This window comes from Arvicola amphibius, chromosome 3 (assembly GCF_903992535.2).
Source record: "Arvicola amphibius chromosome 3, mArvAmp1.2, whole genome shotgun sequence".
In the NCBI taxonomy this organism is placed as follows: Eukaryota; Metazoa; Chordata; class Mammalia; order Rodentia; family Cricetidae; genus Arvicola; species Arvicola amphibius.
In genome coordinates this window covers 127,155,934-127,182,238 of record NC_052049.1, presented here as the reverse complement: position 1 = coordinate 127,182,238, position 26,305 = coordinate 127,155,934, and the positions used below count along the sequence as shown (strand labels likewise).

Here is a 26,305-nt window from a genome sequence, read left to right as displayed (position 1 = left end):
GGAGATTCCATAGTTGTTCTTAGTTCACTAACGAGGGAACAGAAAGGTCAGATAACTTGCCCAGGGCCACACAGCTAAGAAGTGGCAGAGCTAGGATTTGTATTGATGCCGGACTGCCACCAAGTCCTATCTCTTCCTTCAGTACTTTGCTTAGGGACCAAAAACCAGGGCTCTACCAAACACTGTGTTCTGATGGCAGGAGTACAGGCTTTAGCCTTAGGGAAGTGTTGACGTGCAGCTCCGCCCAGCCCGGCTCTGCTGCTCCTGGCTATGTGAGTCTGGAAAAGGGATTTCCCCCCCACCTCAGTTTCCTCACCTGTGAAATGGGAAAAATCAAAGTATCCACCTCACAGCCTGCGGGTAAGCGTAACCAGTGCTCGGCACAGAACAGACTCAATAAACAGAAGCTCCCCTCACCTCCCATTGCACAGCTGGAGAAACTGAGGGCCACGGAGGTGACGGGTGTGCTTGAGGCCCTGGGAGGTGAAAGGCTCAGCCTGGGGTCTTCCCCTTCCGTGGGACTAGAGGTGGGGTGGGACGAGAACTGGGTTGCAGCCCAGAGATGGGGAAGGAGGGTCTGCTGCACGGTTCCAGGGGTTCCCTTCCCTGAGGGCTGGGAGGGAGAACTCCCCCCAGAGCCTGCAGTGCCCAGCCTGCGGGCCACAGCAGATCGCTGATGTAAGGTGATCCGGGTGTCCTGGCAACATGGGGTTAAACTAGACTGCACACGCATGTGCGCACGTGGGAGCTGATATCTACACAGCTCTACAGAGCACTACATAGCTATACATAGACACATCTTACATACATATACATATTCATATACATATCTTGCTACGTTTACAGTAGAAAAAAAAATGCAGGGCCCTTGAGGGCCCTGTGTGTCCCAGGGACTCTGGCACAGGAGGCTCCTGAGAACACACCCTAGGGCAGCCCCAGCAGAGTGGGCTCCAAGTTCACAGCCAAAGGACTGATGAGCTCTTGTTCTAAAGAACAATACAATGACAGGTCTGTGCTGGGATCCCGAACATGGGTCACCCCACCCCTGCCCGGTCCCCAGAGACCCTGCCTGCCTCCCTTTGGCTGTTTCCTTTGGGCCTTGCTGTTCCCTTCCCTCCCTCCCTCCCTCCCTCCCTCCCTCCCTCTAGTGCTGAGTATTAAAATAGTCTATAAAAGCAAGTGACCAAAAATCTATAGCTCTAAGAATACCTGGTTATTTTCTGCTGTCTTTTTGTTTTTCTGGGGTATTTTTTTAAATGGTTATTATTGTTATTGGTATATCTCCTAATCACAGTTAAACCTGAAGGAAGAAAGGAGGGAGAAAAAAGAAGAGGAAGGGAGGGTGCAGCTCATAGATTAGACGGCAGTTTGGAGCGCACTGGCTCAGACCTAGCCCCAGGTTCCCTCTGGGGTGCAGCAGTCAGAGGAGGCCCTCCAGAAGAGGCGGCTCTTGCCCCGAACAAAGAAAGTGGGGGTGGCAAAGAACCTGAGGATGTCTTCCGAGGCAAAGTGACATGCTGGCCTGGGATGGCACCATAGGGCCTTCCAGGAGGCCCAAGGCCCCCACTGCTCCCGGTGCCACCCCCAGCTCTGGGGAAGAGTGGGAAGGCAGCCACTGACTCCCCCGAGGAGTGAGGGGAGGCCCTGCGGAGAGTCTGCGCCCCATCCTGGGGGAGGGCTGGCTGGGAGGCTGAGATGAGCTTCAGGTCCTGTGTGAGGCGGCCCGGAGTGAGGGGCGACGTACCCCTGCGTTGTGGGACCTGGGGAGGTGGAGGGCTGGATGCGGGTGGCAGGAGCAGGGAACCATGGGAGCCAGAGGCCCGGGGTGGGGCACTTGGGAAAGTTCTTGGGGGGCCCGGACTATGACCTGGAGGGCTGATGCCTCCTCGGGGGGTAAAGGCTACAGGAGAAGCACCCCCAGAGGCGCCTGCCATGAAGGATGGCCGTTCAGGCCGTGAGGGTGTCTCTGGTGTACTTGGTGGACCCGCTGCCAGACCTGGGGATAACTCTCCCGGAGGCTGGCCCAGCTGCCCAGGGCTGGACGATGGTGACCTAGAGGAGGGCGGAGGCGGCAAGAAGTGCTCCAGGAGTCCCAGGCCTCCTCGGGCCCCAGGTAGCAGGGGTGGCGGCTGGGCAGCCTGTGGGGAACGAGTGCCTGGCTGCAACGGGGTGAGCAGCGGGGAGTCAGACGATGACAGGGAGCCACCTAGCGCCTTGTGAAAGTGGCCGAACCCAGCTGTGGGGGCAGCAGCTGCAGAGGTGGATGGTGTGGGGGCTGCTGGGGAACCGCAGGCCCCTGGAGGCGGGGAAGAGCTAGAGGAGGGCAAGAGAGGGCTCAATCCAGGAGGTGCAGAGAATCCAGCCAACTGTTGGATGTGGAAGGAAGATGAAGATGGAGTATCCACCTGTGATGGGCTGCTGGCTGGCGAAGCGGAGCCCAGCGCAGAAGGGATCAGGGACTGCAGCCTCCTTGGGTGCCTCGGTGTCTGTCCAGCCCCTAGGTTGCCTAGTCCAGGTCCCGGAGGGGGCCGGAAGATGGCGGCGGGCAGGCGAGGGTGGTGTGTGAGGGCTATGGCCACCGACGTAGTAGCAGCAGCAGCCTGCAGCGGCGCCTGGATCAGCGGGGTCCATATGACGGGCGTGGGGGTTGGGGTGGCTGATGCAGCAGCCTGGACTCGGTGAGCGCAGTGGGCCATCTCTCGGTCATGCCGCACGATCTGCTGGATGATCTCGTTCTCCTGGTAGTTGAAGACGCCTGAGTTGAGATCGTGCTGCACTTTATGGAGGAGGATGGAGTTCTTCTTGCCTGAGCCACAGAACAAGAGCAGACACTCAGGCCACCGCAAGGGTGGGGGTGGGGAGTGGAATGAGGAGTTTGCGCTCTCTTGCTTCCCTGCCCTCCCGCCTGCACATCCTGCCCCTCACCTATGCGGTCCAAGCGATCCAGTGCAACAGTCTCAAAGGCCCTTCGCATCATGGGATATTCCTCCAGCACCTCATTAAAGTTGTCCACGCTCAGGGAGTAGAGGCGGCAGTAAGTATCCGCCCTCACACTGGCTGTGCGCCGGCCACGGGTCAGCAAGCAGATCTCTGCAGGCATAGCAGGACTCAGGGTTACTCAGACACAGAATATCCATGCCACCCAGAGCTGCGCCATCCCGACCTTGGTCCCCATTGCTTGGTACAGTGAGTTCACAAAGCTATCTGCTAGGTTGTAGCCATACTAGGTACCAGCCCAGCCTCCACCTGATAGATGTCAGGCTGTTTCTATCTCTGGGGCCAACCCCTCTTCAATGCCTGTGCCCACCCACTATTCCTGTGATGAAATCCCCACAAGACGATCTGGTACTTAGAAGTGGGGCTCTGGGAGGTGATCCGTGCCCTTGCAGAAGAGGTTAGAGAGGAGCAGGTCGATGGCTCAGCATCAAGTCTGATGATGTGAGTTGGATGCCCAGGACCCACGTGGTGGAAGAGGAGACGTGGCTGCCCCAAGTTGTCCCCTAACCTCCTAACCCCTAACCAAGGTGTCATGGTTTGTGAGTGTGGGTGGGAATGGATGGTGTATGCAGGCTCATGCATGCACACCAATATAACAGAAGAGGCCAGGAAAACAGCACACATGCTCTTTCTGCCATGTGAGACACAAGAAAGCAGCAGCCTACCAAGAGAACCCTCCATGGAACCTGCCAGGCCAGCACCCTGGCCTGTGACTCAGAGCTGAGAAGCCAAGTTCTATGGTTTGTAAGCCACCAGTCTTATGTACTTTATTATAGCATGCCTCACAGACAGATACCCTATACTGGGCTTACAGATACCCACGTCCAGCCTGTGGCCAAGAAGTGCCCTCTGTGCTTATGATCTCAGGGTGTCCCTCCAGCTTAGCTTCTAGTCACTATTGTCCTCCTGAGGGCCCCTGGCAGCCTCACCTCCAAAATAGGAGCCATCAGCCAGCTTGGTCTCCTTGTTGCCCTTAGTGAGCACACTGACAACGCCATGCTGGATGAAGTACATCTTCTTGCCAATGGTGCCTTCGCGGATGATGTAATCCCCAGGCTGGAAGACCTCAAAGCGCAACTTGGTCAGCATGGACGTCACAAAGTTGGGGTCTGCATTGGCAAACAGTGGCATGGAGGCCACCAGCTTTCGGCAGTTAAAGTTGATGATCTCCTGCTCCACAGATGGCATGGGTTGGGATACAGAAAGGAAGAGGTGAGGGAACTGTGTGCTAGCACAGCCTGGCGCGCGCGCGCGCGCGCGCGCGCGCGCACACACACACACACACACACACACACACCCTGCCCAGGCTGTCTGCAGCTCACCTCTCGGAGTGGCTCACTCAGTTCACCCAGGATGCTTTCCTCATCAAACATCTTGCCCTGGTAGCGGTGTTCATAGTAGTCATGGATGCGCTGCCGCGTGTCAGGTGGAAGCTTGTGGAAGGACATGTACTGCTCCACCTGCTTATACTAGAGGGGGAACAGAGACGAGTGTCACTTCCCAGCACCCCAAGCTGTGATGAAAGACTTACTGGAGGCTTTCTTAGCCAACTTTGGCTCATGGTAATGTAATCACATCGTATGCACAATAATGGCCCTGACTCTGTGGGGTGATGGAGGTGGGGAGAGTGTCGGAAACTATGAAGGAGAAGTGGGAGCAGGGACTGTCCACAGACCAGGAGAGTGATCAAATTTCCTTTAGACATCTGGTACTTCTACATCACGCTGGAGTCACCAACTCCGAACGAGAAGGCGCCCACTCCTGCCAGGAGTGGCAACAGGCCCAGTGACAGGAAGTACATGATGCAGAGTATAAGACGTGGAAGTGAGGACGGCCGACCCTTTGCAAGGCGTGTCTGTAGATAAGGCCTCAGCTGAGACCTTCAGTCTTTCTTGGTTTTGCTTTTCGTTTTTGTTTTGTTTTTGTTTTTGTTTTTGTTTTTGTTTTTCAAGACAAGGTTTCTCTGTGTAGCAGCCCTGACTGTCCTGGAACTCATTCTGTAGACCAGGCTGGCCTTGAACTCACAAAGATCTGCCTGCCTTTGCCTACCAAATGCTGGGTTTAAAGGTGTGTGCCACCACCGCCTAGCTGAATCTTGTTTTGTTTTTTTGTTTTTTTTTTTTAAAGGCAGCTCCAGTCCAGAAGGGACACAGGCCTGGCAGGGCAGTAGCTTCCTGACCAGCCTTTGTGATGCAGGCAGCCTGTACATTTGGAGCTGTGTTTTAAAGAATTACATCTCACAAAATGGAGGAACACCAGGCAGGAGGGAGAAGGCTGTTGAAATAGTCCAGGGAAGAGCTGGGGGGCAGGGGACCAGAGAGGTAAGACATTTGAGATGACTTCCTGGGTAAACAGGAAGGCTCACCGAGCTAGGAACCCAGAATAAAATAAGGGCGATTCTCTAAGAAGTCACAAGCAGTTTCACTCTGGTCGTGGTGTAACAGACCACAATGTCATTTCTACACAAATCCCTGCTCTGTATACCACAGGCTGGGCCCTGACTGACTATAGACTGATTCTCACCTAAGCCTGGCCTGAGTCCTGTGCCCTGACTCCTATCTGTCCCTACTTAGTGCTCTCCTGGAACGCTGCTTCCTCCACCTCCTCCACACCACTGCCTGTGCACCTCATGACCACTGGCCTAGAATTCTCTCCTGCTTCCTGCTTCTGCCTCCTCAGACAGGTTTTCCTACTATCTTCTGGCCTGAGCTTTTCTCTCAACATCCCAGGACCTGGACCTCCACACCTGAGTGCATACATCTGTCACCCTTCCAGGGGACAGAACAGGGCAGACCAGCAGGATCAACGGATTCTGAGGTCCGCTGTGTGCTAAACATGGTGGACAAGAGTTGGATCCTGCCCTCGAGGAGCCAGAGCTCCTACAGGGTAGATGCACCATCACCACACAGCTATATGTGATTATTTAATTATGGGAGGCAAAGTGGGGTAAAAGAGCAGTAGGGGGTGCCGTGGAGTCACATGACAGTCTGGGACTAAGTGGGTCACAGAAAGTTAAGTTCAAGATACGTGGAGAAGGCAGGTGAAGGAAAGGAAGAGATGTTCTGTTGCTAAGGCCTTGTCTAGGCCTGAGGCAGGAGCACCTACAGAGACCAAGAGCGTGGGAGACGGGAGACCCAGTATGCATTGAGCTGAACATTAGCTGAATTGTGGCCTGTTAAGTGCAAGGTGAAAACCTGTCGAGGAGCTCATCTTCACCTTAGGAGCAATGGGAACCTTCACAAGAAGTGTTATACAAGGAACGATTCTCTCTCTCTCTCTCTCTCTCTCTCTCTCTCTCTCTCTCTCTCTCTCTCTCCCCCCTCTCTCTCTCTCTCTCTCTCTCTCTCTCTCTCTCTCTCTCTCTCTCTCTCTGTGTGTGTGTGTGTGTGCATGTGTGTGCATATGAAGAGCTGGTATAGAGTCTGGCCTGGCTTCATACAGGCTGGACTTGAAGTCCCTGTGTCCTGTGAGGCTAAGGATAGCCTTGGAACATCTGATCGCCTTGCCTTTACCTCCCAAGAGCTGGAGTTACCGGCACATACCAACACACCCAGTTTATACAGTGCAAGGATCAAATCCAGGTCTTCGTGGGTGCTGGGCAAGCACTCGACTAGCTGAGCTATATCCCTAGTCTGGTCTGGAAATTCTGATCCTCCTGCCTCAGCCTCCTGAATGCTAAAGTTACAGGCGTATGCACGGGAGTGAAGAGAAGTTGCTATCCAGTTTGTAAATGTTGAATCGCCTATTCTGTATGAATACAGTGCTAACTGGCTTACCCCTCACAGACCCCAGGGCAGATCTTCTCATACAGCCCTGTTCTGCACAGAGAGAAGTGACAGAACCACATATGGAGTTGTCAGAGGAGAAGCTAAGGGGACCGAGGCTGACTAAATCAGGCCATAGTCCTCAGTCACTACAGTCACGACAGGGCTAGAGTGACCCAGAGAAAGGGAAGCAGGGCTTTCAAGTGACCAGACAGTGTCATCAGACTTGGATGATGGCTCCTGCCTAGGGTCTGAGCTCCTGAGGTCTGTTAGTCAAATGAGCAGAGTGGAGGTTAGGTATAGCAGGGGAAGTAGGTGGGACTGCCCTGATCTTATACATGATGAGGGGGAGTGGTCCCTGGGCCACCCAGGAAAACACAAGGGGAGAAGAAAATGGGCTGGTTGTGCACCTGGGTCCCCCTGCATACAGATGACCGTGGCATGTGAGAGTAGAATGATAGAGCCTAACACCTGAGAAGCCTCAACAGGACCAGAACACTTAGGGTCCTGTGGTGACAGATGAGAGGAGAAGCCAGGTGAGGCCAGCAGTCGCGGAGACCAAGTGAGAAGTCAAGGAGTAGGAGCCCTGTTGGTTGCTGTCAAGTGTGGCTTGAAGGCCTTACTAGATTTAGCGATGATGATGGCACTGGTCCCTCCGAGTAAGGAGACAAATCACTCACTCCCACCCCCACTGCAGCAGAGAGGAAGGAAGGCTGTGCCCAGAGCAGAAGGTTTAAGTCAGGGACCAACAAGGCTCTCATCTAGGAAGACTCCAGTACAGTATTGACAGCTGTAGGCCTGGGCGCCAGCTTGCTGGCTAGCACGCTTCCTCTTGCACAGGTCCAGTAAGCAGGTCCCCTGAGAAAGCCCTGGATGGACAGAATGTTCAGCTTACCTTCTCCTGGTACTGGCGCCGGGAGGAGTCCAGAGACTGGATGAGGGCAGTGGCGTGACCGATGAACATGGCATAGCAGGTGGCACCTACGATCATGCTGAGCATGGTGAGCCAGACATCAGACATGCCTACGGGCGCCTGCCGTCCATACCCAATGCACAGCATGTGGCTCATGGCCTTGAAGAGGGCATAGGAATACTGCTTCCCCCAGGAGTTATTCTGCAGACAGAGCACAGGAGGACAAAATGGACGGGGATGGGTAGAGAGTAGGCCTGGGCCAGTAGCAGGGAAGGCCCTTCTTGCTGGCGCCCAAGAGATTCCTTGCCAACCTTCAGGTATAGGGCTCCCCAGCATTGCTGTCTGTGATGAACAGGGAAGCTGGTACTGGAAACCCAGGCTGGCAGTGAGAAAAACCGAGGCCTTTTTATTACAACAGGGTGGGGAGGGGGAAACGAGGATCACACAGGAAGTTGCATTAAGGGGTGATCCAGCTGGCCCTGGTCTGACCTCAGTGGCAAGGGAGAGGAAGGCTAAATTCTTCTGGCTGGGTGACATATGGCCCCGGGCTGAGCTACCCTGCTGTCTTCCCTCACAGAATAGCTTCATCCCCTATCCCTAAACAGCTGCCAAATGAAGCCCATTTCCCCACTGACCTCAATTATAAAGCTAGCGATGTTTCCCCTGGGGGGCACGGCTCTGCAGGAGCTGACATCACTGTCCTCATTTTGGGTGAGCAGCAGTTGGGGCTTCCTGTCGCTCTCAGAACCCTGCCCTCGTCTGCCCAGGGCTATGGCCCCTGATTCTCCTGCCACTGGCCCTGAAGGTGGACTCTCCTGAGTCCACAGTGTGTGGGCCGGGAGGAGGGAGATGAGAGGGAGTCTTGGCTATTTTCATCCGCGAAGCCAGTCGGTGTCTGAAGGAAGGCTCCTCGTGGGAGCATCGGGCTCAGAAAGGCCATCTCATGGATTCACGAAATTCACTAAAGGCATGTGTGGGCCTGTTACCTTCACACACACACACACACACACACACACACACACACACACACACAGAGAGAAGAAATGCCCCCATAAGAGGGACCACTAGATGAACTCTGTCCCTGGCCCTTTCCCCACTAGAGCCTGTAGGGTAGGTGGGGCTGCTCCCCAGGGGTGGAAGATGCCTGGGCCCTTGCCTTGAGGATTAGGGGCAGCCCCCAACTGTCTCCTGTCAGGGCTTCCGGCCACACTGCTGAGCCTCTGGGAACAAGGGAAATTCAACCCATCTGGCTGATTCCCTTACACTTAGCTCATCAAAAGGCTGTTTTGTAAAGGTCTGTTTGATGCTGAAGATGCCTCGGGGTCTCTTTCACCTCTTTCAAAGCCAGTTTTTCATCCCCTGGGGCCCTGGGGATTTGCTTTCAGACCATACCAGACTGACTAAGAGGAGAGGCAGGGGGTTCACCAGAGACAGAAAAATGCCTGTAAGGAGCTCTTCTTGGGGACCCTTCCTAAGTGTAGCTGGGGGCTCTGTCCTATGGCTTTTGAAAGCCCGCATCCGATTCTCTCACCCATTCACAATGTTGGAGAGGGTCATTCTCCAACACGCCCACTTGCCATGCTCAGTACCACACAGGTGGCTGGGCAGCAGGTCTGTTTAGGGGGTTGGAGCATTCTGGCTATGCTTTCAAGAGCAGGAAGTGGCTGTGTGCAAGCCTGGACTCTGTGCTGCTAACAGCGCCCTCGTGGCCTTTGCTTTTTCTCAGCTCAGCTTCCAGGGAGCATGGTTAGGGAGGCAGGAGCCATCAGCTCCTTTCGGTCACACTCCCACAACTCAGGGTGGCCCAAATCTTAGTCTCCTCGGGTAAAGCCAGACCAGCTGTTAAAGCGCATGACTGAAATAGGAAAAGTTAGAAGGCGGCAAGGACAATCCACGCCGAGATCACTGTGGGTGGCTGCTTGTGTCAGGAGGGGCAGCTCAAACGGAAAAGAACAGAGGGTCCCACCCCCATGCTGGGATTCAGGAGTTGCACAGCCTCTGTTATCCATCCCTGCCTTGGGATGAGGAGACTGCACCCAGAGAAAGGAGTGTACTCACCACCATGCCGTTGATGGACACCCAGCAGTCATGGGGGAAGTCCTGCAGCATGGGCACCAGGAACTGCAGGCAGCCGTCCCAGTGGCAGAGCAGGAGCATCATGCCAATGAGGTTCACGATGCGCACCACAGCACTGGCCAAGTCGTAGGTCATGTGGAAGATCTGCGGAGGCAAGCCATTGCCAAGACAAGTCAGCGGTGTGTGTGTGTGTGTGTGTGTGTGTGTGTGTGTGTGTGTGTGTGTGTGCTGGGGCTGAGTAGGGAAGATGATACGCAAGGCCCAGAAGAGCCGGGCCAGAGGGTGCTGTGGTGACACTCCCGGCATCCGTGCAGATATAGATATTCTCCCGTGGGAGGTGCAGCTCTCCAGGACAAAAGTGGGCAGAGAGACCACCTCATCAGCTTGCTGAGGGCCTGTGGACTCCAGGGACAAATCACGTAGCCTGAGGTATGCTTTGAACCATGTTCTGGAGTCAGGCCCTAGACATGAATGCTCCCTAAATCTATTACTGGAATATCAGGGCCCAGCCCTGGGAACCCACAGGCTCCATGTTCTGATAGGTTTTGACCCCAGACCTAGTTCTGACCCAATTCCTAGCTGTGAAACCTTAAGGAAGTCCCAGGATCTCTCTAATCATGTTTCCTCACATGGAAAATGGTGAGAAAAATTCATGACTGAGTGGTTGTCGAAAGAATTAAATTATACATATGAAATACTTAGTACTGAGTTTAGAAGTATTCAATAAATCACAAGCCACTGTGAGACAATGTTATTAATAATTAATCTTCATGATTAGTTCTTATGCGATAGTAGTACTGCTGTTTCTTACACTTGAATCAGTTACCACAGTGCTTCCACCCCAGCCCACGGCAGCTGTCCACCTCCATGTGTGGTTCTGTGTGCCAAGCCCCAGTGCGGCAGGTCTGGCCATGACGGGTGCATTGTAGCCTATCTGGTCCCACCTCTTCCTCCAAAGCTGCCATACACCAGTGTACAGCAGACACTTGACACAGGGACCACAAGGTTACAGGGCTGGGAGAGGTTGGACAGAGGATAGGAAGTCTGCAAGGAGACGTTGGGGGGCCCTCCAGCTATCTGTCCCTAGTTCTGATCCCTCCATACTATCCCTAGAAAAACGCATTCCTTTTGGATGGCTGGCTTTGGGTACAAATTATAAACCTGTAGATGTCATTTAATACCCAAGCCCATTCCAGAAGGGGAATCTTAGGTCTGGAGTTAGACTCTAGTATTTCAGTTCTCAGTCTGAGGGCCCCAAGGCACTAACAGCAGAGACAGTGGCCATGTAGGCAGGGCAGCGGCCTCAAGGGTGTATATGAGCTAGGGCCCACAGAGGCAGACTTGCCCCTAATGCAACACAAGGGAATTCCAAAAACCATAGCTCTTCACAGCTGAATTGGGCTGACAAACTGTTAACGAGCGTATGTTCTCTGGCCCCACTCATATAGACCCTACTACCATCATGATGCCCTGAGGAAGAGCCAGGTTTAAATCTAGAACTGCCAGAAAACCACATCAGGGGCTGGGGAGATGGCTTTGAAGACCTTGATTTGATCCCCAGAACCCACATTAAAAACCTAGGTGGTTGCATGCTCTTGTAATCCCAGCACTGAAAAGGCAGAAAAGTAGGATCCCTGAAGCTCATTGGCCAGTCAACTTAGTCTACTTGGTGAGGTTAGGCCAGTGAGAGACTTTGTCTCAATAACAAGAAAAATTACACCAAGGAATCTCACACATACACCCCCCCCACACACACACACACGGAGGAGGTACCATATCAGAGCCATGGCTCAACTAGTTCCTCTTTTTGGACTGTCCCGTGGCAAATGACTTGAGGTCAAGGGAGTGTACAGGCACTGGGCAGCACCTTGGGAGCACAGATCTCAGGTAACAGGCACTGGGCAGGACACTGGGAGCACAGATCTTACAGGCTCCAGAAGTTAGCTTTGAACTGTTTAGCTAGGGAATACTAGCTTCCAATACGACACCCTCCCCCTCAAGCGCTGCTGTGGTCTAGAAAGAATTTCATTGAGCCTTCCAGGTGTTTTCCTGCAGGCGGAGGTCCCTTTAGAGTGAGGGGTTTGTAGGACGATCTCAAGGCTGTGCCTTCAGAAGAACTCTTGACTCTTTACTACTCCATGTCTCCAGGAGGCCACTGTGTGTTAGTTGGTACCCAAGAAAAGCTCCTTCCCTATGGGGGGCGGGCAGGGAAGAAGCTTGCCCCTGCCCAACCAAGCTCGGAGTCAGTCACACACAGGAAAAGAGATCTGGGAACATGGAAATCCAGCAACAGAGGAGGCTGACTGGGGCCCAAAGGGGAGCTTGACAGACAGGTCAGAGGCTCTGACTACCAGCACAGCTCCTGTCTCCTCCCACGCCTGGTTTATCAGGGCAGCACAATTCTGTGGAATGTTTCTTGGCCATGGATTGTATTAGAGGGGACCTGTCTAGCTATACCCTATATAGAATCTCACTGTCGAAGGGACTCCCCATGGTGCATCCCCGCTGTCCATCACAAGAGACCTCCAAAGGAGATCTACAATGCACCTCCTCACCGGAGAAAGGGCAACTTCCTTTTGTTCTCCCCTCTACCCCAGAGATGCCCTATTTTTTTTTTTTTTGTTATGCCTAGGACACATGAATAGACAAGAGTGACAGATTGGATTGCGTGCCCAGCTGTTTCCTTGTCTGTCTGCACATGGACACATCCAAAGCCTCTTCTTCCCTGGCTGCACAGGCCAGCAACATAAACAGGACCTTCAGGCTCCTCTTCCTGTAGAGACTTCCCCAAGTATATACTGTGCGGCCATCAAAGAGGGACAATCTGTACACTGTGTGGGACTCCATCCCCCCAGCCCATTCTCCACCAAGCCACTAGATTTAGCTCTTCAAGATGAGCAATGTTTTCATTGTTTTTTTCTTCTGGTTTTGATTTTGATTTTGGTTTGAGTGACAGAACACGAATTTGGGTAAGTAGGGAGATGAGGAGCAGCTGGGGAAGGGGAAAGGATATGATCAAAACATGTTATATAAAAAACAAGATTTAAATATAAGCAGGATGTGTCACCTTTGACTTGAAGCTCTCCAGTGACCACATCGGTATTTCAAATCACATAGCTTCAGCATCCTGGGACCCAGCTACTTTCCACTCCTCTGCTCTGCCCCTGGCCCTTTGCCTTTGGCTATGGTGGCCTCCCCCAGGTCCTTGAATGCCCGCCCCAGCCAGTTCTTGCTAGGCCACAGGGATTCAGTGTCGCGTCTGCCATCCCATCTGCCCATGCCCTTCTGGCTCCTCACCCTCCTACTCTTACTGCATCCACAGAAAGGTCTCCCATACTGCTATGTGAAGTAGACAGTGGCCCTCTCTTCCTGCCCTTCCCAGGCTTCTCCCCTGACTGATTTCGTCTGTGGCATTGTCTCTATCTAAAAGGAGACTTACTAACTGGCATGCAAAACGAACCACACACCCCCTCTGGCTTTTGTATCTGTATTCCTCCATGAAATGCACACAAAACATCTGTTGGTTGCCTGCATGCATGCATGTGTGCTTAAATGAATGAACAGATACCATACGGAAGCCAAAGGAAGCCTCAGGCCCTGGCTGCAAAGTATCTCAGACTGTCGCAGCCCACAGTTCCTGCTCTTTCTCCGAATCACTCTGGGCCATAAAGACAGAAGCATCAGGATGGACACGTTTCACGCAGCCTCCTCCTCTCTGCACCCTCAATACTTTATTTTAGGGGGCTGTATGTACCACAGTGCACATGCGTGGATCTCAGAGGACAGCCTTCACCTTGTTGAGACAGGATCTCTTGTTCGCTGCTGTTGACACCAGGTTAGCTGGCTTGCATGCTTCCATGGACACTTGGCCCCTCAGCTAGCTGTAGGAACACTGGGATGGCACAGCTGCAGGCTTTATGTGGGTCCTAAGGTCTGAATACAGCAGGTGCTTTGGCCCTGAGCCACATCCCAGCCCCACTCCCCTGCACTTTCTTCATAACCAACCTTCTTCAAAGATAAAGCCTGTCTAGTTTTGCCTTCATCACAGTCTCTGCCATTACTATGACATGGAGCACGTGGCGGAGTCTCAGGAACCGAGGGGAGCTTAAAGACAGAGGTGAAGCAGACAGTGACAGAGACGGAACTGAAGCTAAGCAGGTACCAGCCAATACACACACGGCTATCCAAAGGGCCGTGCCGCCTAGGCAGAGCAGCTAAACAGCCTGCTTCGGCCTCTTTGGAAAGAATAATGGTGCCTTTTCTTCCAGGTGGACAGAGAGCCTGGGGCAGCACTGTACGGCACCGAATGAGGAAGGGTGTGGATGCTGAGGTGACCGGGACGTAGAGGAGAAGTGTGTGACCTCAGAGCCAGGTGAAGGAGAATGCTCATGTGTAAGCTGCCTCACTGGACAGCACCCAGGATATGGTTGCCAAGGAGAGGCTGGCCATTGATGAAAGAAGTTGCTCTGCGCCGTGTCCCCACGGCGGGCTGGGGCCACATGCCACCTGCCAGTCAGCTGCATGGGGCAAATATTTGCCTTGCTCTTTATATTTCATTAAGGCGTCCTATTACGACGTTGGCCCTGACTAGGGGGTGGAGCATTTTTCCTTCTAGGCTGCTGGAGACTCACCAGGCAGGTGGCACGTGAACTCACCCTCTGCCTGCCAGGCTCTCTGGGAACCTGTGCCCGCTCCTGCAATTTTTCAGCTTCACTGGTAAAGCAACATGTATTCCATGTCCTAGCATGCCCCCTCGGGACCTCAGTTTCCCTGCTGTAGAACAGGCCACTAACTGCCAGCTCTTACACCCAAAGCTGTCTTGGGCAGTAGCTGAAATAATGGCCAACGGTGGCACATAGTAGGTACTCTATGTATGTTGATTCCTTCCTTTTCGTCTCTTGCCCAGCCAGCCCTTCTTCAACAGAGCTACTTCCTCAATGTAGATCAGACCTCAGACGATGGGGTCAGGCGGCCATGGATTTTCCAGTCAGGCCTTGTCTTGGACCTGGCTGAGTTTTTCCAGACACTCATTTTCTCCTGAAGGAAATAAACAAGCACCTACTGGCATCTCAGGAACAACCATCCACATGAAGGACCAGCCAAGATCCAAGAGAGGCCAGTACATGGGTGTCTGGCCTGGAGCTCTGGACTGAGGGTCACAGTGGGGGCCCACCATGATATTAGCAGGTAGGGCCAGCCCCAGTCCTCCAGGGCTGCTTCCCACAGAGATGTCAACCATTAGAATCTGAGAGAGATGGTGAACTTGAGTCCTACAGGAAGTGGGGTCTCATCAGACGCTCCTGGGCCTGGCTTCCTACTCCTTAGCCCCCATCCTGCTACTTCAGGTTTCTGAGAAAGGCTTGCAGTGGAACATCCGAAGGGGGGCGACCACGGTTTCTAACAATAGCCTGCGTGCCTGCGACAAGCTCACACCTCAGAGGGAGGGAAGAGGCTGGCTGGAAGAGGCTCTGAAGGAGGCTGCTGACCTAGATCGCTAGGGACAGAGGAAGCTTGTGCCTGGCTTAAGCTGCTCTGCCCACCCTGCTACCAAGTCTAGGGAAAACTCCAGCAAAACTGGGCTGGGCTGGCTGGGGGACTCAGGGAAGGTGGGAGATCAGGCACCTGGAGACTCCACATTTTCACCAGGGAGCCTTGGGCAAGCTGACTCCTCAGCCCCACCCTAGAGTTTCCTCCTTCAGGGCCTGTCAGTCACAATCAGGCCCTTGGGGTCAGCTAGCACCACTTTCCCCAAGAAAGACAGCCATGGCCTAAACACCCCATCTCAGAAACTGAACCCTGCCCCCCAAAGCAAGAAATTACGTAGGGATTTGAGGAGGAGATAGGATGGGTTTTGTCTACACCCCCACCGGTTCTATCCCCTAGCTCTTACGCAGATATGGGTCAGAGGGTCTTCCTGATGCCACTGTCCAGCAAACAGGCTGGGAAACGCCTGGAGAGAAGAGTGGGCTACGAGGGACCCAGAGGTGGGGTTTCTTGGGCCAGCTGGGAAACCCTACTCTAATCCCACGGGAACCCTTGGCTGAGCTGAGGACAGGCAGAAACCAGCTCAAAGCAATTTCCTCCTAAGCTGTAGAAGAGCTAAGGGCGTGAGTGCATGAGTCGGGAGCCGTCCATCTGGCTACCTGGGATCTCCTTCCTGCACGCACCATGCAGGAGCGGCGTTCAGTTCAGGGCCTCGGGTGTCCTGGGACCTCTGTGGTCCCCAGGGAAGGCCTAGGACTATAGCCTGCCTGGTGAGATCTGGATAACTCAGAGGGCAGCCAGGCCGGAGGGGTAACGGGGACAGCAGCCCTGGGCCTGAGTTCCTAAAGCCCAGGGTGCAGGGACAGTGCAGGTTTTTCTCTGCCCCAGGGGCAGCTAGCACAGCCACAGGCCACTCTATCAACTCCCACCAGGCAAGGGGGGAGGTTGGCCCTGGTGACCCAAACCAATGCCAATGAAAGAAAAGGGCCGCTCCTCCTGAGTCTAGCCGTGGGCCTGGTGAGGGAGAAGGGATGGAGTGAGCTCTGGGTCTGAAGGGTTCACCTGGGTCCTGTCTTTCCACAAAGAGAGAAGCCTGCGAGGTCAGGCTGAGAAAAATACCACCCTCTTTTCTTTCACAGACTCTCAGGGTGGGTCAGCTCACCAGTCCCTCTGTGTAACTGGCTGTGACTTGGGAACTTCAGATACACCCCATCATGCACCACAGCCTCTATCCCCCATAACCTACCCCTCTTCTGGTATTCCCTGTTTCAGTTGAGTACCTAGGGCCCTGCCCAGGACAAAGCACACAAGCAGATGCTTGGTAAGACCCTTTCGGACCAAATGGAACCCAGGCACCCATCTAACACCCTGCTAACAGAGGGGATGTTACTAGATCACAGGTCATGGACCAGGAGACAGGGAGCCATGGCCGTAAAGACTACCTGTAGGGCAGGGGGACCTTTCAATCCTCAGTTTCTTCACCTGGAAAACGAGGGTTGACGAACTCTGCCATTTGCCTTGCTCACTATAACTAAGAGTGGTGCCAAGGGACGTTTGCTAAGTAGTTCTCTATGACAACTTCATGAAAAAGCCTCCAAAAAAACCCCAGATATTACTTATACTCATTTTATAGGTAGAGAAAAATGAGGCTGAGAGACGCAAGGTGGTGCCAAGGTCACAGAGCCAAGCAATGTGTGTGTGCTGGGTTTGAAAGCCCTCAAGTATTGTTACACCAGGCAGGGACAACCACACTGCTGGGAGCCAAGAGAGCTAACTGGATCCAGCCTCATTTCTGCCAGTGGGCCGCTTTGTGACCTTGGTTCAGTCATTGCCTCTCTTCGTCAGCAGGAATCATGCAAATTTTCCAAGCCCAAGAGAATTTCTGCTGCGGAAAGCTTCTGCCGAGCTGGTGTAGGCACTTCTTCCACAGCACGTGTGTTCATGACGCCTCTGACCTGAATCTGCCGTCAGCCGCAGGGCTAGAGGGCAGGGACGTCGGAACCTGATCGCGGGCTTTCAGCCCAGCCAAGCACGAGTTCTGAAGACAGGGAGGCCCGCGGGGAGAGACACCTTGGCAATGAGATTGCTTAGCACAGCCTAATCTGCACACCAAGGTGAGTGTCTCATGCAGCATATTGCGCACCCCCCAACACACACCTGAGAAAGCTCCCAGCCAGGCCTGCTTGCTATCACCAACAAAATGGGGAGCCTGTGTTGGTAGTGTTTGTCAACTTGACACAGCAAGAGTCATCTGAGAGGAGGAATCTCAGTAGAAAAGATGTCCTCATCCGTGTGGCCTGCAGGCTAGCCTTTGGAGGCATTCTCTTAATGGAAGAGTGATGTGGGAAGAACCAGCCGCTGTGGGCAAGGGCTGGGCAGGTGGTCCAGGGGTGTCTAAGAAATCAAACTGAGCAAGCCCTGGGGAGCAAGCTAGTAAGTAAGCAGTGCTCTTCTGTGACCTCTAGTCCCATTTCTGCCCCCAGGTTCTGCTGTGAGCTCCTGCCCTGACTTCCTTCGTGGTGGACTGTGAGCTTTAAGTTAGTTACTTTAGGTCATGGTGTTTACAGCAACAGAAGAAAACAAACTAGGATGGTGGCAAATTCAGTCCCCAACACCCGGCAAAGTCACCGGCATCTCTTTTCCCACGGCCTTGGCCCTTCTCTTTGCCTTATATGGACCAGCGCTCCAGCTTGGAGTGAGCTGAGGATCTCCAGAATGGTGTAGACCCGTCTAATTCATCTGAGGTTTTCCTAAATTTAGTTTATGTAACCAGAGCCCTCAGACTCTTGAATTTCCTTACAGTTTTATACACAGGACTCCAGTGTCCCAGGGACTTTTGGCTCCAAAGCCAGCTGTGTGGAAGCTGGAAATTGTTTTGGCTGTGGGCACAAGACCTAGAAATACCCTGGACCACTGACTCCCCAGCAATGGAATGTAAACATCCCAGCTCCCTTTCCTGACTAGGACAAGTCCAGGGTGTGGTGTGCACTGTGCCAGCACTCCCCACGGGTCTTTGACATCGCTGACCCTCTTGCCCTTTTTCCCCTACTGTATTTTCCTAAAGATGCCTCCCTTCCTCCCACCATATCACTTTCATGAAAATCCCCATCTTGGAGAACATTCTAAAAGAACCCAATCTAAGATACATGCCAACAAGATCTGTACCCCAAATCCAGATTTCTGCATTTACTATAACTCTGTAGCATCAACAACCCAGTCCCATTCCTACATAGCACGTGCATGAGTGTCTACAGGTATCTGTGTGGTGCCCTTTGTGATTGTCAGAACTTAAATGAGATACAATCGGGAAAGTGCTTTGTATAGAAACAGGTTAGGAAGTCCTGAAACTGCTAATGCTTGTCTTCTTGGAGCAGGCATGTCTATAACCACGCAAGCCATCTCCAATTCTCAGAGAGCACCCACTGGCAGGAACCTAGCCTTCCTGCAGAGAGGTTCTGTCCAACGACTCACCTCTTCCCACTGATGGATATACCGAATGAGGCGGGAAAGCCTCAAGAGGCGCAGGAGGCTGAGGATCTTGGTGAAGCGGACGATGCGCAGAGCCCTCGCGGTCTTGTAGACCTCTGAGTCGATGCGAGTCTCCACAATAAGGAAGATGTAGTCCACGGGGATGGAGGAGATGAAATCCACCACAAACCAGCTCTTCAAGTACTTCATCTTAATCCGCTGCGGGTCAAGGATGATTTCTGTGTTGTCTTCCACCACAATCCCCGTGCGGAAGTTGAGGACCAAGTCAATGAGGAAGAATGTGTCCGACACCACGTTGAAGACGATCCAGGGTGTAGTGTTCTCATCCTTGAAGAAGGTGATGCCCACAGGAATGATGATCAGATTTCCCACCATCAGCAGCAGCATCGTCAGGTCCCAGTAAAATCTGCCCAGAAAAACAAGGGGTCAGTCACCCTGAAAGAGAGGATGAGCTACAGAGTAGAAAGGAAACTTGTGGGAAAGCACACGGGGAGAGCCTGGGGGTTCTGAGGCACTTGGGGACACAGGCATGTGAGCATCAGGGCAAGGGTGGAAGTTGCAAACACGGGGCACGTCACAGACAGAGGTCCTTCTGTGACCCAGTATACCCCCTGTCTTCTAGTGAGCTCCCCAGGTGTCACATCTTTCCCCATTCAGCCCCCCCCAAAGAGTCAAGCTGAAAAACAAGCCAAACAATGACCTCAGGGGACAAATAGGAGACTACTTCTTAGTGACAGAAGAAACTGACATCATCTTCCCCAGGCTCAGGCTAGTCTGAGGTTCCCCGAGGTTTAGCTGTGGCTGAGACTAGCTGTCAGACAGCCATGCCACAGAGCGTGACCAGAGACCAGGGGATGTCCACTCGCCCGCAGGTGCCTGGGAGGCAGAAGGTTTATTTCCAGCTTGATTCTGTCACTGTTATTCTATGTGATATCTAGCAGGTCCGAGCTCCTCAGTCTAGACCTCTGTTTCCTCACTGTGTAGTCCTGTAATCGTGACCTGACTTCTCTCACTTTGGCTTTAGAGCGTCCCTCTTCATCATAAAATGCCTTTCCCATTTCTCTGCCCAGTTTGCACATTGATACGGGGGTGTTACCCAGCAGTCATACACCTCCGCATACTTCATACGGCGTGTCCACCAGTGAGTGTGCGTCCAACTTCGGCTTCTATGGGGCGTTCTTGATCTGGGTACACTCTGCCCAGTCACACACGAGTCACTCAAAGACAGCTGCATATACTCATTAAAGTCACATCTAGGTATCCCCATTCACACACGCACACAGCATGAAGACACCCATACACACACACACACACAGACACACACACACAGACACACACACACACACACACACACACACAGAGAGAGAGAGAGAGAGAGAGAGAGAGAGAGAGAGAGAGAGAGAGACCCATCATTCCTTTTCATTGAATCTCCTGGGGGAAAACAAACAAACAAAAATACTGTGGCATAGAGGAGCCACTTAGGGCCATGTGGCCCTTCGTACACAAATCTAATAATATACCCAGGCTAGAGGAGTTTCTAAAATTAACAGATTGGGTGCAGAGCGGCTGGGAATGCTGACACCAGCAGGCCTGCCACTCCAGCGGATTTCTACACCCCACCCCTCCCCAGCTCTAGTTCCCTCAATTACAGACAAAATTCAAGACAGTAATTAACAGGAGAATGTTTGCATTTAGTGGTCTTCATAAAACTAAATTGCATGAGACGAAACCACCCATTTCCTTACATTCTGACTAACTGTTTCAATCTTGAGTTTCTAGGTGCTCCAGATATTTCTGGCTGATCTGGGCTGGGGTCAGAATAGTGGCTCTTCCTTCTCCCATCCCAGAGCCTCCCAGAAGCTATAGAAGGGTCAAATCAGCCTGTTGGAAGGGGTAGATTTCTAGGGCTGGCCAACCCTGCATCTGCTCCTGCCTCTTTTTCTCCTCTGTTCAGACTCTTGTCGACACACACACCTCACCAGCAAAACTTGTCAGAAGAACCAAATAAACTGAGACCAGGGAAAGGCTCTGACACATGCCACCTATTATTAAATGGGTAAATAAATGATTTCTGTCAATCAACTGGCAGGAAAGATATGAGAGGTGGAAGATGGACCCTCCAGGGACTAGCTGGAGCAAAACTTCTACTGGAAGTAGGGCCAGAGGGAAACCTGTAATAAACGGGAGAACCAGTGGCAGAAGCCAGGGACCACAGCACCTGACTGATCAGACGACAGCATCTGTTTGCCTCTGCAACCAGATGCCTTGACTTGAGGGAACTCACGGTCCCCTTGGAGGAGTAGGCTTGGGGTCTAAGAAACCATCTGATGCAGCTGGGCATCTGAAGAGGTGGCTCTTGGTGACGGTAATGGGAGAAACCAGGAAAGCGCTGCTGGAGAAGGTGAGAAGATTCGGGCTCTGGGAACTGCCCTTGGCCTTGTAGACAGTGTCTCTATGCTCTTTGCCAGATGGTTGCACAAATCTCTGAATTGAGCCCAAAATTGTGTTCAGCACCATGGACAGTGTCCGTCACGCCTGCCAGCCCCAGTCTGCAGGTCCAGCCAGGGGAGTTTGGCAACAGCCTCCCTGCTGGCATCTTCAGCAATCTCTTTACACCCCCAGTCCGGATGGCCAGAAGTATCCATCCCATGACTAGGACTTTTTATTGGTGGCTCCTTGAAGACAGAAAAGCCTTTATTTGTATAGAGCCCCCAAACACTCCACAAGGACTGAGTACTTAACTTTGTGCTTTCCATGAACTGGACCATCTGACTCTCACAATAGTACCACAGCTACCACTGTCTGTGTTCTACAGATGATAACACTGAGGCTCAAAGAGAAGCATTTGCCCAGGGCCATACGGCTAATGAGGAGCAGAGGCAAGATTCAGAGAGGTCAATTAAACTACAGAGTCTGGGCTGGGGGTTAGGCAGCTCTGTGGGGTGCAGGGGACAAATGAACCTTCCTTGAACTGAGTCATGGTGAAGAGGGTCCTACCAAGGTACATGTATCCCCTGCCCCAGATGCAGAAGAAAGGGTTGTTGGGGGAAAATCTGAGAGGACTGACCTTCCTGGTATCAGGGCTTCCTAAGGTCTGGCCTGGATGGGAGGACAGAAGATCTCTCCAGGGTTAAAAGTCACATGGTCATTAGCTGACTGTCAGCCAGAAACAAGTGTACCCATCCTTCAGAAGAGAAAACGGAAGTCAAAGGGGACAGTAGCATTTTGAAACCACAAGATAGGTGCCCAGTGTTGCCACAGCACCCTACTGTCCCAATAACCACTCAGAAATAACATCACAACCCAAGACCATGGTAGCAGGCTGTGATAGGGAAGCAAAAGGCAGTCAGACCAAGACACCATGGGACTGGCACACGCCAGAATTAGAGGCCTGGGTCTCTGCGTCACTCAGGTGGCCTGCCCCCTCCAGTGCGGATGAGTCCTGGTCAGAAAGCAACAGCTGGGTTCTGGTCAGGTCTGGTGTCGGATTGTCTCCCTGGCCTTGGGCTTTGCCTCGTCTTTGGATTGATCAGGCAGATGTCTGGGAGTGGAGATCCAGAAGCTGAGGGACCAGGACCCATGTGTAGAGTGACTGAGTAATAGCAGACAGGCAAACAGCCCTTTACCCTGGCGTCTGGATTACGTCACGGGGTGGTCTACCCCATGGGTATCCCATGGGAAGGAGCTACCCTCTATGGAGATGAGGGCAGGGAAGACGAAAGCTCCTGACTTTGAACTCAGAGACTCTGGGACTAGACAAAGAACCCTCTCCTTCCATGTGGGCTGAAGAGAATGGCTTTCTCTAGTCTCGTTTCCCCACAAGCTCATGCTTACCTGTGAGCAAATATGTAGGCAAATAGACACGTGTGTGTGTGCACCACAGACTGCACATCTGCAAGCATGCACACACACACATATATGTGTTTTTGTAAACACTTGTCTGTGTCCTCATTTTGCTCACACCTACCTTCAGCCATACCAACTTGTACATATCTTTTGGCACAAATGATTATCCCCTACAAATTCTGTCTGCCAGAAGAAAGAGAATGCCATTCAAATCTTTCCCATCATTCCATGTTCATCTGAGCTACCTCCTCTGGGTCTCTTTAACCTCTAATCCAAAGCCTCGGCCAGCTTGAGACCTGGCCTCTCCTCTTAGCAGGCAGCAGGTTTCTGAAGGGCAGGTCTCTGGCTCAGTCCTGGGTCCCTGGATTCTGACTGTAGTCTTGGTCCTCTAGCCTGTTAAGCAGCACCCCGTCTCTTGTGTTCCTGTGTACAGATGGTTCCTGCTCCAGGCCCCCACCCTCCTCCCAACACCAGACCTACCTTCCCACCTGCCTGCTCAATGTGCCCACCTGGAGGGCCAGCTGTCTCTACACCCAGTGAGTACACAGCTGAACTCAGCATCCTCCTCCAAGCTGAAAGGTACAACCTGCGTATCTGTCACAGCACCCAAGGCTCACAATCTCCTAGCAGCTCTCTACAGACCTCCCTTACCCTACCTGTCCTCACAAGTCCCTCAGAAGTTATCGGGTCTTCTCTGGTTTCTCCTATGATGTCTCAAAGCATCCTTTCTGCTCCAGATCTGAATCTCTGCACCGTTGCACCTACCTCTTACCTGGCCCCCACCCTACATTCTTGCATTAACTTTCCAAGTCATGAGCAAGTGACCATTGACCCGAACCCTATGGGAACCTGTACTACAAAAGAAGGCCCAAGCTCCTTAATCCAGCATCCCAGGCACCCCTTCCCTCTTCTGACTCTCAGCTCCTTCACAGTAGCCAACAAGACCGTGGTCCTCCCCTCCCAGGCTCCTTCTCATCCACAGTCTTGCTCCTCTCAAGCCATTAGCTTTTGAAGTCCTTTCCCTTGTCCAAGGCTCAATGTCTTCATCTTCATAAGGCTGGCCTGTGTTCCCTGCCTTGGGCTTGGGCTTCTGTGTCAGCATATTCCCCCTGCCCCTTCATCCTCAACTTCTCCACCTACTCTTCTTGCTAGCCCTTCAACAAATCACAGAACCCAGAAGTCTTCAAGTCTCAGAAAAGTGACAGGAGCTGAGACAATCTCCTCCAATCATGTACTGTCTGCCAGTTTTTCTGTTCAGCAAAGGAACTGCCCCATGGCAACAGACCGTAAGATGTGGGACAGCAGTCAGAAGCTGTTAGGCACCTGCTACCTGCCAGGCACTAATCTCTATGTGGGCTGTCTTCTTTAGTCCTTGCAAGACACTAAGATGCAGACACTGGTTACACCCTTTTTACAGACAAGGAGACTGAGGCTCAGCAGGCTGAGAACTTCACTATATATACAGTGGATCAAGGAATCAAGGGCAAATAGCGTGACTCCGGAATCCTGCCCTAACCACTCCACAGAAACAGAAGTTAGGCTGGTGGTATTTTATTATTCCCAAACTCTGCCCCCCCTCCAATTCTTTACTGTACGCTCTTCCAGGATTCCTTCCTCCTAAGCTTCTTCATTTTTTTCTGACCCATCCACATTCCCCTCTTAACAAACCTAGACCATCACTCTCCACGAGCCCCTCAAACCTCAAGGTCAGGGTGAGTCAGCATCCTCCCCTGCCTCCTGCTATCACTACCTGCCTCTGGTAGAAATGTCTACCGGATCCTTTGGGCATCCTGTCATCTCTTGGCCACCCTCCAGCATTCATCTGCTACCCATGGGGATCGTGGCAATCCCGGCACCTGGCTTGCAACCTTCTGCTGCATTCTGTCCTGCCACCGCCCTAGATGACTTCCACTCTATACCATGGATTCAGACAAACCTAGGCTCTTTGGGAGCTGGAAGTCCCAGTGATAACGACCCCTCTTAGTTGTCCACTGCAGCCACACACACTAGACCAGCGGGCACCTCCAGTTGCTCCAGCTCTGCATTTTCAGTACACAGCCTCTCTGCCCGCCCTCCCTTCCTCCTGATTTCTGCAGCTGTGCTTGGTTAGCCTCAGGGTCCCAGGAGCTACAGTCTGCTGACTCTTCAGATCCTCCCCCAAAGAGCTGCCTGTCCCAAACACAATTGTCCAGCCCTACCCCTTCCCTAAGCACATTCTCACCTGTCATGCTGACTTTCTGGAACAGTCTTCACAAAAACACAACCCTGGCCTGGGTGAGCATCTCCCTTTCAATGTCTGCATGGGGTTCAGCAGGACGCACCCCAACCCCATTCAACTAAACAACCAGGCTCCTGAGCACCCCTTGTCCCCACTCTCAGCTGGGCCCTCAGCCCTGCCAGGTCCTTCCAGGAGACCACAGCAGATGCCCCGCCCCAACCCATGGCCCCTCTTCCAGAAACTCTGAAGTCACCTATTGTCCCTCCTATTAGCAGACACCACCACCTTCCACTCTACAGAGAAGAGATAAGGCACCAGGATGTCCCTTCCCGTTCTGCCACTAGACTCCTTCGTCCATTCTCTTCTTTTCTTTCTAAGCCCAAGGGAGCCTGTGGCTCTTCCATCGGCCTCTGGAGATCAACCTGTTCCCTCTCCAGGGCCTTGGGCCCTTGCCATCGTCAGTCCTTCCCCTCTCCAAGCATTTTTTTCCCCACTGGTTTCATGTATCCCAGGTTAGACTCCATCTGGACATAAAGCAGAAGATGACCTTGAATATCCCGCCTCCACCTCCTGAGCGATAGGATTTCAGGCACATACCGTCACACCTGGTTTTATGCTGTACTGGGGATTGAACCTAAGGCCTCACGCATGCTTGGCAAGGGTCAAGCTACTTCACCAGTTCAACCTTTTATTTTAAACTCTCTAAAGACTACAGCCAAAGCCATGAGTCCAGCCCACAGGCCGCAGGCCACTGTGGCAGAACCCCTGCCACCCTTAGCTCTCTGCCCAGGTTCCTGTTGGCTGTGCCCCTAGACGGGGCTGCACCTTCCTTTGCCTTACACCCTAGTCATATGTTGGCTGCCTGCTGGTAAGCAGACCCTGCTGGCTTCTGCCCCGGGCTTGCATTCAACGTTACCCCAGTCATAGCTGACCTATCCATCTCCCGTCACCCTCTCAGCTCAGGCTCTAGAGAGGCGCACACTCCTCTACCCCTCCTTCCTGCCCAGCCCCCCTCAGGCCCCAGGGTCTCCCCACAACAGTGGAGCCATTGCTCTTTTCCTCCCACCCCCGCCTGGCCACCAGAGCTCTATTTTTAACCCACCTCAATATCTCTGACTCAGAATCACAGGGCTCCCAGGTAGCTGCTCCCAGCTGCCTAGGCTGCTGCAGACACAGATTCAAAACCAAGGGTTGCCAGCTGGACTTGGGCTGTGAGCATGCGTCTCTACTGTCTCCTCAATTGTCATCCACTTGAGTAACAATTGTTCAGCTCTCATAGTAGGTCCCTGAATGATCCTTTATTCCTTCTCTCTCCTAAGGCTAAGATCCCAGCCCCTCATGATGGAGTGAAGACTGGTGTCAGCTACTCAATGGGAGCAAGGCAGACTGTGGATTATGTCTGAACCACCCCTTCCCAACGATGGTCCTTCTGCGGTGGGATACAGACAGCTGCGGGGCTGCTCAAGGCAGTTGAGGATAGGGCCTGGCATCTGTGTTGCTGACAGACTCCATGCTGTG

General features: G+C 52.9%; 1 protein-coding gene across 1 annotated transcript in view; it reads right to left on the bottom strand.

Annotated features, from left to right (window-relative positions):
* Nucleotides 1-1,349: 1,349 nt before the first annotated feature.
* Hcn4 (hyperpolarization activated cyclic nucleotide gated potassium channel 4) overlaps nt 1,350-26,305 on the bottom strand; it is a 38,468-nt gene continuing 13,512 nt past the window's right edge. The window contains exons 2-8 of the mRNA XM_038323704.1: nt 18,706-19,129; nt 9,733-9,894; nt 7,657-7,875; nt 4,320-4,466; nt 3,927-4,167; nt 2,926-3,090; nt 1,350-2,806 (exon numbers count right to left, since the gene is read on the bottom strand). Of these exons, the coding sequence (XP_038179632.1) occupies nt 1,350-2,806; nt 2,926-3,090; nt 3,927-4,167; nt 4,320-4,466; nt 7,657-7,875; nt 9,733-9,894; nt 18,706-19,129 (2,815 nt within the window). The remainder of the gene's footprint in view (nt 2,807-2,925; nt 3,091-3,926; nt 4,168-4,319; nt 4,467-7,656; nt 7,876-9,732; nt 9,895-18,705; nt 19,130-26,305) is intronic.